Raw genomic sequence first — 13,477 nt, forward strand, 5'->3', positions numbered from 1 at the left:
ATAATATCTGAATGCTAACATTATAATGTATCAAATCTAAACATGTGTGGATGCATTGTTCAACGTTGTATTAAGTTCTTCAGTCATTTTTAAAAGCCTCTTTACAACTATTTAGTGTTTGTTTATTTGGTTATAAATATTGTTTTTATCCTGACAAATGGACTGTAACCCAAATAAGTTTCAACCTATTACATATATAGGTTGGAACCTGGCAGGCAATTTTGGAGAATTTGAATTTTCCCCATTCAAACATACAAAGAGGCAGTAACATCAGTGAATGCAAGTGAATGAGTTAAAGCTATGGATAAAGAAATGCAATCGTTTAAAGAAAATGCAACCTCTTACCAACCTACCAGAAGGCAAAGATCTAGTGGGGGTAAATGTTTTTTTTCAATTAACAGAAATTATGATGGTCTTACAAAACAGAAAGCAGATAAAGTATAAAGTGGAAAACAAGGGAGAAATGTATTAATAAGTCATGACTAAGAGTAAGTGGGGGGAAAAAGCGAAACAAAAAAAAAGACTTTTATTTTGGCGTGGCTTGTGACGTCATAAGGCTGCGCCGCTAGCACACTGTGATTCAACTGGAGAAAGGTTTGTTTTAAAGCGTTTACACAGATATAAACCGTCTGATTAACATTTCAGGTTGTACATTTATTGCTAAATGTACCTGCTGTTGACAAGAATATTTTAACCCTTTATACAACGAAGTACTATTTTACTCACAGTAAGGTCTTTTGTGGCTATTGTTTCTTGCTCAGACTTACCAGATTTCTTTTTGTTAATTACTCTAATATAAAGAAACTATTGAAGAGAAGTTATTTTGTTTTTGCTCATTGTTTTATTTATTTAAACAGGATATTTTTATTGTTTTGTTAATTTTAAACAGGATAAAGTGTCCAAACACAGAGAAAAACTCCTGCTGAAGCGACTGAACTCCACACTGTTATAAAGATGGCGTTTATTAAAGAGGAGAGTGAAGATGTGAAGATTGAAGAAACATTCAGAGTCAAACAGGAAGATCGGCAGGAACAAACAGGTTAGTTTTCATTCTTAAAGACCAACTCAGTCATTTAATCCTCATTCAGATATATTTTAATAATAAGAATACTAAATTAAATCCATCTTGAAGCCCTGAGTGTGCTGCCTAGTTCTCCTAAACGCACATAAGCACTCATTGAAAGACAGGAATGAGTTTCTTTCGTCACTTGTTCCTCAGGTTGTTCATTTAATGCTAATGAATGCACTGTTCTCATGTCTTTTGTCTTTCTTTTTATGTATTATTAGTCTGCCATTTTCTCTACCTTCTTAACATTATTGCTTTTCTTGTTCTCCTACTGTTTGTAAAGAGTTCTTGAGCATTGGCGCTATATAAAATAAAGATATTGTGTTGTAGGTCTTAAATCTTTTTTAAGCAAGTCTTCATTTTCCTTTTTTCATGTTTTGCCACCCAATCTGGCCCAAACCCATACAATCACCAACAAATAAAACCTTCAACTTTTCATTTAAAAAGGTCATTTTAACTCTATTTATCATAATGGTTTAATTATTTTCCGTACAATAACATTTGTTTAAACATGCTCCATGTATTTACTGCTGAGGACATCGACCTGGACAGATTGTTGTGCATAGATTTAGTTTATTATAGTTTTTAAAACTTTTGAAACATTTGTTCATTTATTTTAAGGAAAGTTTATTTGGGAAAACTGTATGGATACAAGTAAAGCTTGCTTTTTACACAACATTTAAAATCTTTTGCTAAGAAATATCTAAAATATTAAATTTTTTAATTACTTATTTATTGTTGTATTATTGGCGATGTGGTGGCGCAGTAGGTAGTGCTGTCGCCTCACAGAATTTATTAGTTATAAAGGGAAAAATATTAATACAATCGAGAGACAAATTCAGATATGTACAATTAAAATGTATGACTGGTCAGTTTTAAATGGTTTTCAATTTTCTAAATCCAAAACTGTATGCATGCATGTTTGTCTTTTTAAGATTTATGCATTTAGATTCAGAGCTTTTTTAGATAGAGAAACTATACAAGTTGTGAAAGAGGTAAAAGTTCCTAGGAATGAGTTTTGACAAGAAGTTGTCTTTTATTCCTCATATTAAAGTATTATGAAAAAGATGTTTTAATGCAATGAATGTTCAAAGATCAAATGGGATGCAGATTGGGGGATACTCTTAAGATTTTATAGGACGCTTATTCGATAAAAAATTGACTACGAGAGCATAGTTTATGGATCTGCAAGGATATCATGCATAAAGATGCTTGATACAGTACATCATACAGGACTGAGACTTGCTCTTGTGGCATACAGGACTTCTCCAATTCAAAGTTTACGGCAGCAGGAGAAATGTCACTTTTCAACAGAAGATTGAAACAGGTTCTCGAATATCCAGTAAAGCTGAAAGCTAATAAAGACAATCCAGCATATTCTACAGTTTTCCACCCTCAATATCAGCACCTATATGAAGCCAGACCCAGATACATCAGACCTTTTGGAATTCGAATGAAAACTCACTTGGAGAAGTTGGATATTTATCTGGATATAATAACAACGATGCATGTATGCCCTATACCACCTTGGCATATTAAAAAGCCAGCTATTATAATGCACCTGTCTCAGTTTAAAAAAGGGAAATCCACCCAAATGTTTATCAGGAAGAATTTATTAATATTCGATGCAATCCACCAACTTATGTACCAGTGTATACAGATGGTTCAAAATCAGATGGACGAGTATCTGCTGCAGCAGTGATTGGTTCAGAGTGTTTCAGAAAGAGTATTTCTGGACAAAGCTTGATATTCACAGCTGATCTTGTGCACTGTTTTTAGCTCTGGAACAAATAGAAAAAGAACAGCAACGGCAGTTGTTAATTTGCACAGATTCTATGTTCTTCTTACAAGCACTTGAATCTCTGAAAACTGATCATCCTATGATTTTTAGCATTATAGAAAAAGTGAACCTTTTAAAGACTAAAGACTTTGATATTATTTTTTTCCTGGATACCTGGACATATGGGGTTCATTGGAAATGAACATGCAGATAAAGCCGCTAAGGAAGCCCTACAGTTGGAGATTACAGAATGTAAAATTCCTGTGTCTGATATTAAACCTGTTTTAAATCTGTATATTAATGAGAAATGGCAAATGGAATGGGATGAATGTAGGAAAAACAAATTGTATGAAATAAATCCATTTGTAAATTAAAGAAATAATTACCCTTTTGAAAATAGACATGAGCAGGTTTTACATACAAGATGTTGAATCAGACACTCAAGACTTACACACGCATATTTATTGAAAGAGGAAGAAAAACCTATTTGTGACTTGTGTAAGAATATTTGGATGATAAAATGTATTGTAATAGAATGTGTATTTTTAAATGAAGTTGGACGTTTAACGTTTCGGGAAATATTTGAAGTCAAATGTTTGAAAAGGTGCCTTCTGGAGCACTTTTAGAATATTTATCTTAAATCAAACTAAAAGATAGTATCAGACTGTTTTAAGTGTTGCTGCTACTTGTATACTTTTTGTTGTTTTTTTTATAATGTATGTTAAGAAACTGATTTGATTTTATGATTATATATTGTATATTAATTAGTATATGTTTTTGCCATGAATATAAATAATGCTGCTGATATGGCATTAAAACATAAATAAATAAACAAACAATATGCATAAGTATGAACGTTACTAACTATAAGGGTGGAGTGACAGGAGAGCTCAGCATTTCAGGTCAATGATGAAGTCAAGAGAAGCTGCATAGTTTGAGTGAAAGGTAATTTATACTCAGGATGACATGATGATCCAGCTCATCTGAAATATCATTAAAATGTTTCAGAGGAAGCTGACCATTTCTTCTTTTTTTAACTTTTACCCGTCAAGATGACTACAGATTTGAACAAACACTCGCACAACTTTTTATGTTTAACTTTGTGTCAAATTTACACGTGTCAAAAATGGATTTATATTTATGTTGCAGCGCAAATGTCTAAATTAATTTTTTACATAACTACAGTGCAAATGTATTGTTACTTGTATTTAGTTTTCCTTGTTGAAAATGAGTTGAGGGTGGTATCTCATTCATTCATTATTATTTATGTATATTAATGCATTGAAAATGAATGTTTATTATATTGACAACTTTTTATTCCTGCAGTGCAGGCAACAACATAGAAATTATGTGCAGTTTTTGTTTATATAATTTTTTACATTAATACATTTAGCTTGGTCATCTACTCTTTTTAATCTTTAGCTCAAGCTTTTACTGATGGGCAGAAGGCAAGCCATTGTGTAAATCTGGTTAATGCTCGCTGTAATAGAAAGAGCTGATGACTGTCCAGCTTGTTGTTTCACCCTGCGGATGAGCTGCTCAGTGTGGACCCTCAGCCTTGTGATGAACGGCGTCTCCCTCACAGTTGCTTTTACTCTGGACAGATTACTCTGGATGTTGTATGATGTAGATGTATAAGTCAGAAAGCAATATATTAGGTTTTGCATATAAATACTTGTGCTTAACACATTTGTTTCAGTTTGTTATTTGCCTATTACATTACACTAGAGTGTTTGGTGCGTTTGTGTGTGTGTGTGTATATGCATGTATACAATATATACAGTATAATAGAATTTACTATGTGAAGTTTATTTATAAACTAATTTCGAGAGGATCACGTGCTTATGATTGCTTGCAGCCGGCCCCGAATTATTCAATTTATGATTCACCAATCAGACGATTCCTAAGGCACTATAAATACCCTAAGTTCCATATCACAGCCATCTTTATTTTGAAGAATCCCCCCTTCCACCCACCTCCTCCTCCTTTCCTAGATGAGTGGCACGGTGGCCCAGTGGTTAGCACTGTTGCCTCACAGCAACAACGTCACTGGTTCTAGTTCTTACCAAGCCAGCCAACGTTTCTGTGCGGAGTTTACACGTTCTACCCGTGCTTACGTGGGTTTCCCCTGGGTTCCTCCCACCGTCCAAAAACATGCAACTTAAGTTACTTGACTAATCCAAATCGACACCATAGACATGCTTCTAGTAAGTAGTTATCTCTTAAGAGTAACCACTATCTGTTCATTAGCTACTACAGCAGGGGAGTTCTTGAGACCTGAGCTCAAACTCCCCTCTCACCTTGCAAACGGGAGGGAGCCCCGGGCTTGAAGATCTTATGAGCTCAGGGCTCTCTCCCGGGACAGCATTTCAAGCAAGTTTTATAATCAATCATCAGCTAAGTGTGAACTTTTGAAAGTATGGGTTAAAACATAATATTATTTAATATAAAATACAATTACAACTTGTTACTACTTTCATCTGGGTTATATTCTAGTACACCATTTTTTAACTACCCTTAGAATTTTATAACATCACCAAAAACAGCATCGAAGCAGTGTCAGCCTGATCTGGTGTATTAATCAACTACCGTGGGTTCTAGAACTGAACAATAATGATTTTCCAGATGCTGGACATCCACTGGCACTAGATCCTCATTAATTTAAGAGTAAATCTCCCATCTTTGCCATGCTCTGATGCGTTTAGGTTTCGCCGCTATTAGATTTCGCTGTAGAACGTGCTATGCAGAAGTAAAGAGCCTAACTGATATTCTACCGGAAACACATCAGCAGAGTTTGTGCATAGAGTCCATTTACTATAACTTCTATGTTAAGTGGCTTTGACACATTTTACATTGTAAAAGGATTGAATCTGCTTAAATGTGTACACGTTAATGGACCAAACAAAATATTATCTGATTTGTTTTACATTTAATGTGCATCAAAATTACAGTGTGTAGCCAATGTTTCCAGTGTCTTTTCACTTTTCAGCTTTTAATGAGAAATTGTAAGACTTAATGAAAACAAATGTTTTATTTATTTATTTCAGACCTAATTGAAGAGAATGAGGGGAGTAAAGAGGAGGAACATCATGTCAAAATTGAGGAAAAAACCCATTTTCAGACTGATGGTATTTTGAAAAGGAAAGACAAGAATCGTTTCACCTGCACTCAGTGTGAAAAGAGTTTTGTAAGACAAAGCAATCTTAAAATTCACATGAGGATCCACACTGGAGAAAAACCATTCACATGCACTCAGTGTGGAATGAGTTTCATCCAATCATCACACCTTAATAATCACATGAAAATCCACACTGGAGAGAAACCATTCACATGCACTCAGTGTGCGAAGAGTTTCAGTTTATCGTCATCCCTTAATCTACACATGAGGATCCACACTGGAGAGAAACCATTCACATGCACTCAGTGTGGGAAGAGTTTCAACCAATCAGCACACCTTAATGAACACATGAAGAGGCACACTGGAGAGAAACCATTCACATGCACTCAGTGTGGGAAGAGTTTCAGCTGCTCATCAAACCTTTATCAACACATGAGGATCCACACTGGAGAGAGACCATTCACATGCACTCAGTGTGGGAAGAGTTTCAGCTACTCATCATACCTTAATCTACACATGAGGATCCACACTGGAGAAAGACGATTCACATGCACTCAGTGTGGTAAAAGTTTCAGCATATTATCATCCCTTAATAGTCACATGAGGATCCACACTGGAGAGAAACCATTCACATGCACTCAGTGTGGGAAGAGTTTCAGCATATCATCATCCCTTAATAGTCACATAAGGATCCACACTGGAGAGAAACCATTTACATGCACTCAGTGTGGGAAGAGTTTCAGCCAATCATCATCCCTTAATAGGCACATGAGGATCCACACTGGAACAAAATCATTCACTTGCACTTAAGCCGCGGTCACACTGGACTTTTCTCCCCTTAGACTTCCATTCATACTGTTAGACTTTTCCTAGTCCTCCCAGGTTAAAACATCAGTCAGAGGCTTTAAATAAGTTTTATCAATTTAATTAATTAGATGAATAAAGCATTACAGAGCTCCGGGTGTCAGAGAACAGCAGCACAGGGTGTCTGTGTCAGCTGGGCACACACACCCACACCCTTGTCCCCCCTATATTTATCAATGTCTCTCTTCAGCCCCGCCCGGGGGCGTTTTAGTAAGAAAGATCCTCCATCCAGATCAGTTCAATCATCAGTTGTTAGGCAGAACAGGAACTCTGCACAGAAAAAGTTACACATACACATAACAGAGCCTGAAAGAGAGTAAGCCTTCGCCCCTCCCGTCTGTTATGGTTCCTGTAAATGAGCACACTCTGAAAGTGAAATTGTAACATTTTGTTGATAACAAGTACAGAGGAGTTAACTCCTCGGTTATCAGACACACAAAGACACAGCTGTTATGGAGCAAGGTTAGATGAGGTTAAGCACATGAGGTTATATGAGGATAAACACATCAGCATAAGCTCATGTAATTAGTTAAAAACAGAATTAAACTGTTAATGCAAGGATTAGTCTATTAATGTATAGGATGAAGTTAAAATAATCAAAAAATCCTTCAATACGCACGCGAATGCGTCAGACCAGAAACGCAAGTTCGTGTGTCAAGTTTCACAGATCGCCTTGCAAAGTTCAACCTTGGTAAACTCTGACCTGTGAAATCGCATCACTAGACTGTATGAGACCAATCGAAGATCAAAACATGACCTCTCTTGACTGAAATGTAAAATATGGACCAATCGCTCACTTTTTAAATGTCTAATCATCTTGTTTAATCCCGCCCCTTTTTGCTACGCCGTACAACAGAATTTCGCATGCTCAAACTCGAGTGTGAACGCAGCTTCGGTGTGGGATGAGTTTCAGCAACTCATCAGACCTTAATAAACACATGAAGACCCACACTGAAGAGAAACCATTCACATGCACTCAGTGCGGGAAGAGTTTCAACCGATCAGCAAACCTTAATGAACACATATAGATCCACACTGGTGTGAAAGAGTTTATGTGCTTGAGTGTGAGAAGACTTATTACAGCTCCAAAATTTAAACTGTACCAGACGATTCACACTGGAGAAACCGTACAAGTGTTCACACTGTGACAAGAGGTTTAATCAGTTAACACATCTGAAAACACAAAAGAAGATTCACACTGGAGATATCTGATCAGTGTCTACAGTTTTGCTCATTCGGCGCAGATTAATAAATACGTGGACAAAAAGTTGCACACACGACATGAATGCAGCAAAACATTTTCTCATGTGCACAGGATGTTTCATGTCTGAATGATGTTTGAAAAGGCTGAGTGACGGCATTCTGTTTTTCAACACACCTACACTGCAGTAGGAGGAGTTGTAAATGTGTTGCGCTTCTCGCGTTTACCGTAAACACGATGGCGGCTGAGAGAAGAACATAAACATCATGGCAAACAGCACCTCTGCAGCTTAAAATTTTTTTGCAAGTGATTGTACAGGTGCGGATACGTCTGTACTCTACTCTCCAATGTATTCATGTAGCTAGTGTTTTTTTGGATGATGTTCTCTGTCTGACTTCCTGAATGAGAAACAAACCACTGGGCTCCAGGACGGTTAGTTTGCAGTATACCAGGGCCTCAAGTTTAGAAAGCCCATTCATTTGTCCTGTGTTGCAGCTATGATTAGTAAAGTTTATACTTTTGGTTCAAGATTCTTTCTAGTTTACTACATTTACCTTTTTGAGTAGAATACAAACTTGATGAATATTTTATGATTTAGCCAGAGCGACAGGTATTACGTTTTACAATATTAATACACTGTGATGATCCCAAGACTCCAGATTGGAGTATGTGGTAAATCCTGATTGGATGCCTGCATTACTCATCAATAGGTATATAAAAGTTGTTGTGCTAGCTACCCCAGGATGCTGTGGCTACTCAGGAAACCTCATGTCAAGACCTGCCATCTCATTGACTCTTTAACCTTATGGTTTTGTTTTGCATTACTTGTATCATGTAGTTTAAGTGTTGTTGTGATTATATCCTAAGTTCTTTATCTTCATTATTATCCCTAGACATTTGTTGGTTGCTTTGATTGATTGTTCTATGAGTTACATTTTATAATAAATAATTTGCATTCAGGCTATTTTGTTGGCTCATCTCTCTTTTATGTTGCGACTCAAACGAGCGGGTCATAACACTTTGTAAAATGTGTCCGGTTGTATCCGAGATCTTGTCCTTTCAGTTATGACCATAGGTGAGAGTAGGAACCTAGACTGAGTGGTAAATTGGGAACATTGCCTTTCGTCTCAGCTCCTTCACCACAACAGACAATCACATCAACTGCATTACTGCTGCCACTACACAGATCCATCTTTTAATCTTACATTCCATTCCTCATGAAAAAAAATACTTGAACTCCATTTGGGGTAAGGACTCTCCTTTAAACTGCAGATGGTCAACTTTTTCCAGTCAATCACCATGGTTTCTGACTTAGAGGTGCTGTTTCTTTCCCTTCCATGTCACAATCAGCAGCAAACCGTCCCACTTTATGCTGAAGGTACATGTCCTATGAAGCCAAAAGTACACTGTTATCTGCAGATGGCAGAGACAGTTCTAGCCTACACCTAAAATTCTGGCAGTAAAAATTATAAAAAAAAAAATTAAATCAGCCTCAAAAATAACACATTTATAAAATAAAAAAGAATAAATGGATGGATGGATAGACAGACATTGTAGTGGTAGAAGGGGAAGTAGGATGGCTTGTTCAACCATAAACCAAGATGGAGCTCTCTCAGGAGGGATGTGTCACGTTCACCAGCGATTGCAACTTCCTAGATCGCTGGACCTCACACACAATAACCTATGGACTACATATCCGCCTTTCAAGGACTACATATTCATACATGCACTCCGTTCACACACACACACACACACACACACATGCTTCCTCATTTCCACTGATTAGACTCCCACAGCTGTTGCAGCTTCTAGACTGATTACAGACACTATTTATACAGCTCACACGCTCACTTCCATTGCCGAGTCTTGTTTAACTGTAAAGTGACATTACAACGTGTTTCTCCTAGTCTAGTTTCTCCGTGTTTTGATCTTGCCTTGTTTACTTTTCTCCTTGTCTGCCGCCTGCCTTCTGACCTCTCGCCTGATACTTTTGACCACGATTCTGGACTCCCTTTATATACACCTTTATACTCCCTGTTTCCACCTGTGTTGACCATTGCCTCCCTGACTTTGATTAAACCTGCACTTGGATCCGAACTTCAGTTGTCTCTGTCGCTCCCCGTGATACAGGATGAACCAGTGCGCGAGATGTCTCAGACTGAAGGCGTAATAATGAAATAAATGCTCAGGAAGCTCCAACCTTTTTTATCATCTGGCTGTTGCAATGTACTCCTATGCAACCAAGGGTGCTTATTGTTCCAGTGAAATTAATTGACTAAATTATCTAACTGTTTTAAATATTGTAAAGAAATATTTACATGGATATACTCAAGTAGAGAAGTAACTTTAGGAAGGTAATTCATTTTGAGCATGATAGTTTGTTATTTTGAGTTCCTCAGAGCAGTGGTTATCAATTCTGGTTCTTGTGCAAAATGAGTTGACAATCATTCCAAATAAATATAGCTCTTATTTCTAGATCTTAGAATCACACCTGAGAAACCACAAAAGCAGAAATTTGGCTTCTCTTTAACTGCTTAAGATCAATTTGCACCAGATCAGCAAGAGACAACATTTGTTTGAGTTTCCTTCGCCGACTGGCCATGACGAAACACAGCGTTTCTGATTGGTTGGTGACTTAGCTTCAGTGACGTCCTTGGGATTCACTTGCTTGTGAGTGGAAGTTGTCGTGGGTTACCGGGGTGATAGACAGTCAGTTTGCAGAAGTTTTTGCGGATTTGGCGGTTTCTAAACTTTAAGAGGTTACATAAAAGTTCTTTGCGACCCGACTGCATTGTCCAAGAGCAAGGCGAGAAGGGGGCAGAGTGCATGATCGAGCTAATGCAAAAAACAAAGTTTTACCGTTGCAGTAGGTATTTAAGTGATCTGGTTCGGCCCATCTCAATGGCACTGTCTTCCAATGAGCAGTTGCCATGGAGGGCGGGCCCACGCCCCATACCATTATGCTCAGGGTAAGTCATTAACAGACTACTTGGTAATTTCATGTGGTAAAATATCTTGTAAGTTAGTTACTATCTTACATCATATGTTACAAGACAAATACTGTTTCTGATACTAGTTTTTCATTTACAAATATGCTAATATCACTACCCTTTGTTTAGTACCAGACAACATACATTTCAAACCCTTGATTAACTTGGTTGCAATAAACGCATGTTGTATTCAAAGAAAGCCACTGCCCCAGATGGGACAAATTTTGCAATCTCCTTAAATCTCTGGAATTTTTTAAAAGTAGCACACAATTCTTAAATTCACAAATGAATTGTTTGTTGAATTTATGAATTGGATTTTGTAAATGATTAGTGCTGTGCATAGATTAATGTTATTTAGTTTTTTATTTTATTATTTTTCAGACTGAGAATCTTACATTTACATTAAGTTGGGAATGGGAAGACATTCCTCCAGCATGGAACAGTCAATGAAAATGTTTTGAAAAGTGATTTATAGCCTGGACTCACTCCCAGATTTGAGGCTTCTGGAGGAGATGTAGGCCTTCAGCAGTAGGTGAAGGTAAGAGGGTGCAGTGCCAGTGATTTGAACTTGATATGAGCCTCGAGCGGTAACCAATGCAGAGGGGTAAAGAGAGGAGTTACATGGGCTCTCATTGAAGACCAGATGAGCTGCAGCGTTCTGGAGCATCTGTAGAGGATTAAGGGTGCAGGATGGGAATCCAGCTAGAAAACCACTGTCAGAGTTCAGCCTTAAAATTACAAGAGTTTGCACTAAAAGTTGTGCAGCATGATCTGTTAAGAAGAAACTTATTTTTCTGACGTTGAAAAGTGCAGATCTGCATGATGGAGCTGTGTTAGCAATGTCCTCTTTGAAAGACAACTGATCATCCAGAATCAGATTTCAAGATTTCTTACCGAACTACATGGGGTAATGGTGGATGATCTCAGCTGGATTCAGAAATTGTGTTGAATGTGTGGAGTTGCAAGGAAGGTGATGTAAGCCGATATTCTTCAGGTAGTTTGATGTGAGTTAAAAATTTGGAAATTTAGTTGAAAACAGCCCTTGTTGTGTTTTGGCAATAAATAGGAGAGAAACTGGTCTGTATTTTTCATCTAATGAGGTGTTGTGTGATGTTTTTTTGAACAGTGAGTTTACCCAGGCCTGTGTAACCCCGCTGGCCCTACACCACCCAACCCGCTCCAAACTGAGATCGATCTGGCGACCTTCCGCATGGCAGTTGCTCTATCAAATAGGATAAAGACCATGGCCCCTAGCGTCTGTCACCAGAGCACCTTAAGAAGTCAGAGGAGTGAGGTTTACCTGCACAGCACTCCACCTCCAGAGTCCACTCCATCTCCATGGCCAACTCCACCTCCAGAGTCTGCTCCATCTCCATGGCCAACTCCACCTCCATGGCCCACTCCACCTCCATGGCCAACTCCCTCTCCATTCCCACTCCACCACCAGAGTCCACTTCTTCTTTACAGGCCAATCCATTTCTATGGCCAACTTCATCTCCACACCCCTCTTCATCTCTGCAGCCATCTACAGCTCCACAGGCCACTCCATCCTCATGTCCAGCACCCTCTATGCAGCCTGCACCATCTCTTCCTCAGGCTATTATTGATTGGGAAAGCTTTCTTCCCAGTCAGTTCAAGAGAACTCTCCAGCCAGCAGATTGAGTGTGGATTGCCAAGTGCCTCTATGAGCCCACAGGTCAGCTGAGGCAAAAGTTCCAGGAAAACTGGTTTTATCCACCGATGCAGCCCAAGCCATCTCCTCCTGAGCCTGGATGGTACTTCCATCAGAGGATGTTCTTGTGGGCACCGATGAGGATGTGGGGCATTCCTCTTAAATATCCACAGTGCAGCTGGAAGATGCACCATTCAGGGATCTACCCAAACGTCAGGGAGGTCATTGACATGGATAGCCGCTACTACCTGGTGAGGGTGACTATCCACGATGCAGTGCATGCAAGTTACCAGTGTGTCCATGGAGCCAGGACATTCTTTCATTACCACTCAACTAGCCCTGGACAGGAAATGAGTGACCTTCCTCAGGCCAAGGACAAGTGGCAATAGTTCCTCCTACTTTCAGGCAGCTGTGGAAGAAGTCCACAGTGAAGAGTGGGCCCGACGGTCCATCCAGTCACTCTCTAACTGTGAGCATCATTTGAAAAAGTTTACCCTGGTCCAGTCTGTAACTGTACCTACATTTTCTGCACCTGCACCATTCCGGCCACTGCCACTCGCCAAGTGGTTTGAGACTGTTCACTCCAATGACATTGTCAGCCATCTGGATGAGGTGAAAGGGATGATTACCTCCACCTATGGCCGTATCCTGAAAACGGATGCTACAAAAAAGGTACAATACATGAAGGTTTGACTATAAGGTTTATCTTCACCAATTCATGTAAATAATTAGAATAGATATAATTTCATTGTAATCCTAAAAGTGTGTGCATTTGTGACAAAAAAG

The 13,477-nt window shown here is 38.5% G+C and overlaps 1 protein-coding gene across 1 annotated transcript; it reads left to right on the forward strand.

Moving 5' to 3' along the window:
* The first annotated feature begins 553 nt into the window (after window positions 1-553).
* LOC130222160 (gastrula zinc finger protein XlCGF8.2DB-like) lies at window positions 554-8,993 on the forward strand. The gene is made up of 3 exons (XM_056454785.1): window positions 554-594; window positions 890-1,039; window positions 5,894-8,993. Exons 2-3 carry the CDS (start codon window positions 955-957, stop codon window positions 6,772-6,774), a joined length of 966 nt encoding a protein of 321 aa, XP_056310760.1. The 5' UTR covers window positions 554-594; window positions 890-954; the 3' UTR covers window positions 6,775-8,993.
* Window positions 8,994-13,477: the final 4,484 nt, after the last annotated feature.

This window comes from Danio aesculapii, chromosome 4, assembly GCF_903798145.1.
Source record: "Danio aesculapii chromosome 4, fDanAes4.1, whole genome shotgun sequence".
Lineage (NCBI taxonomy): Eukaryota > Metazoa > Chordata > Actinopteri > Cypriniformes > Danionidae > Danio > Danio aesculapii.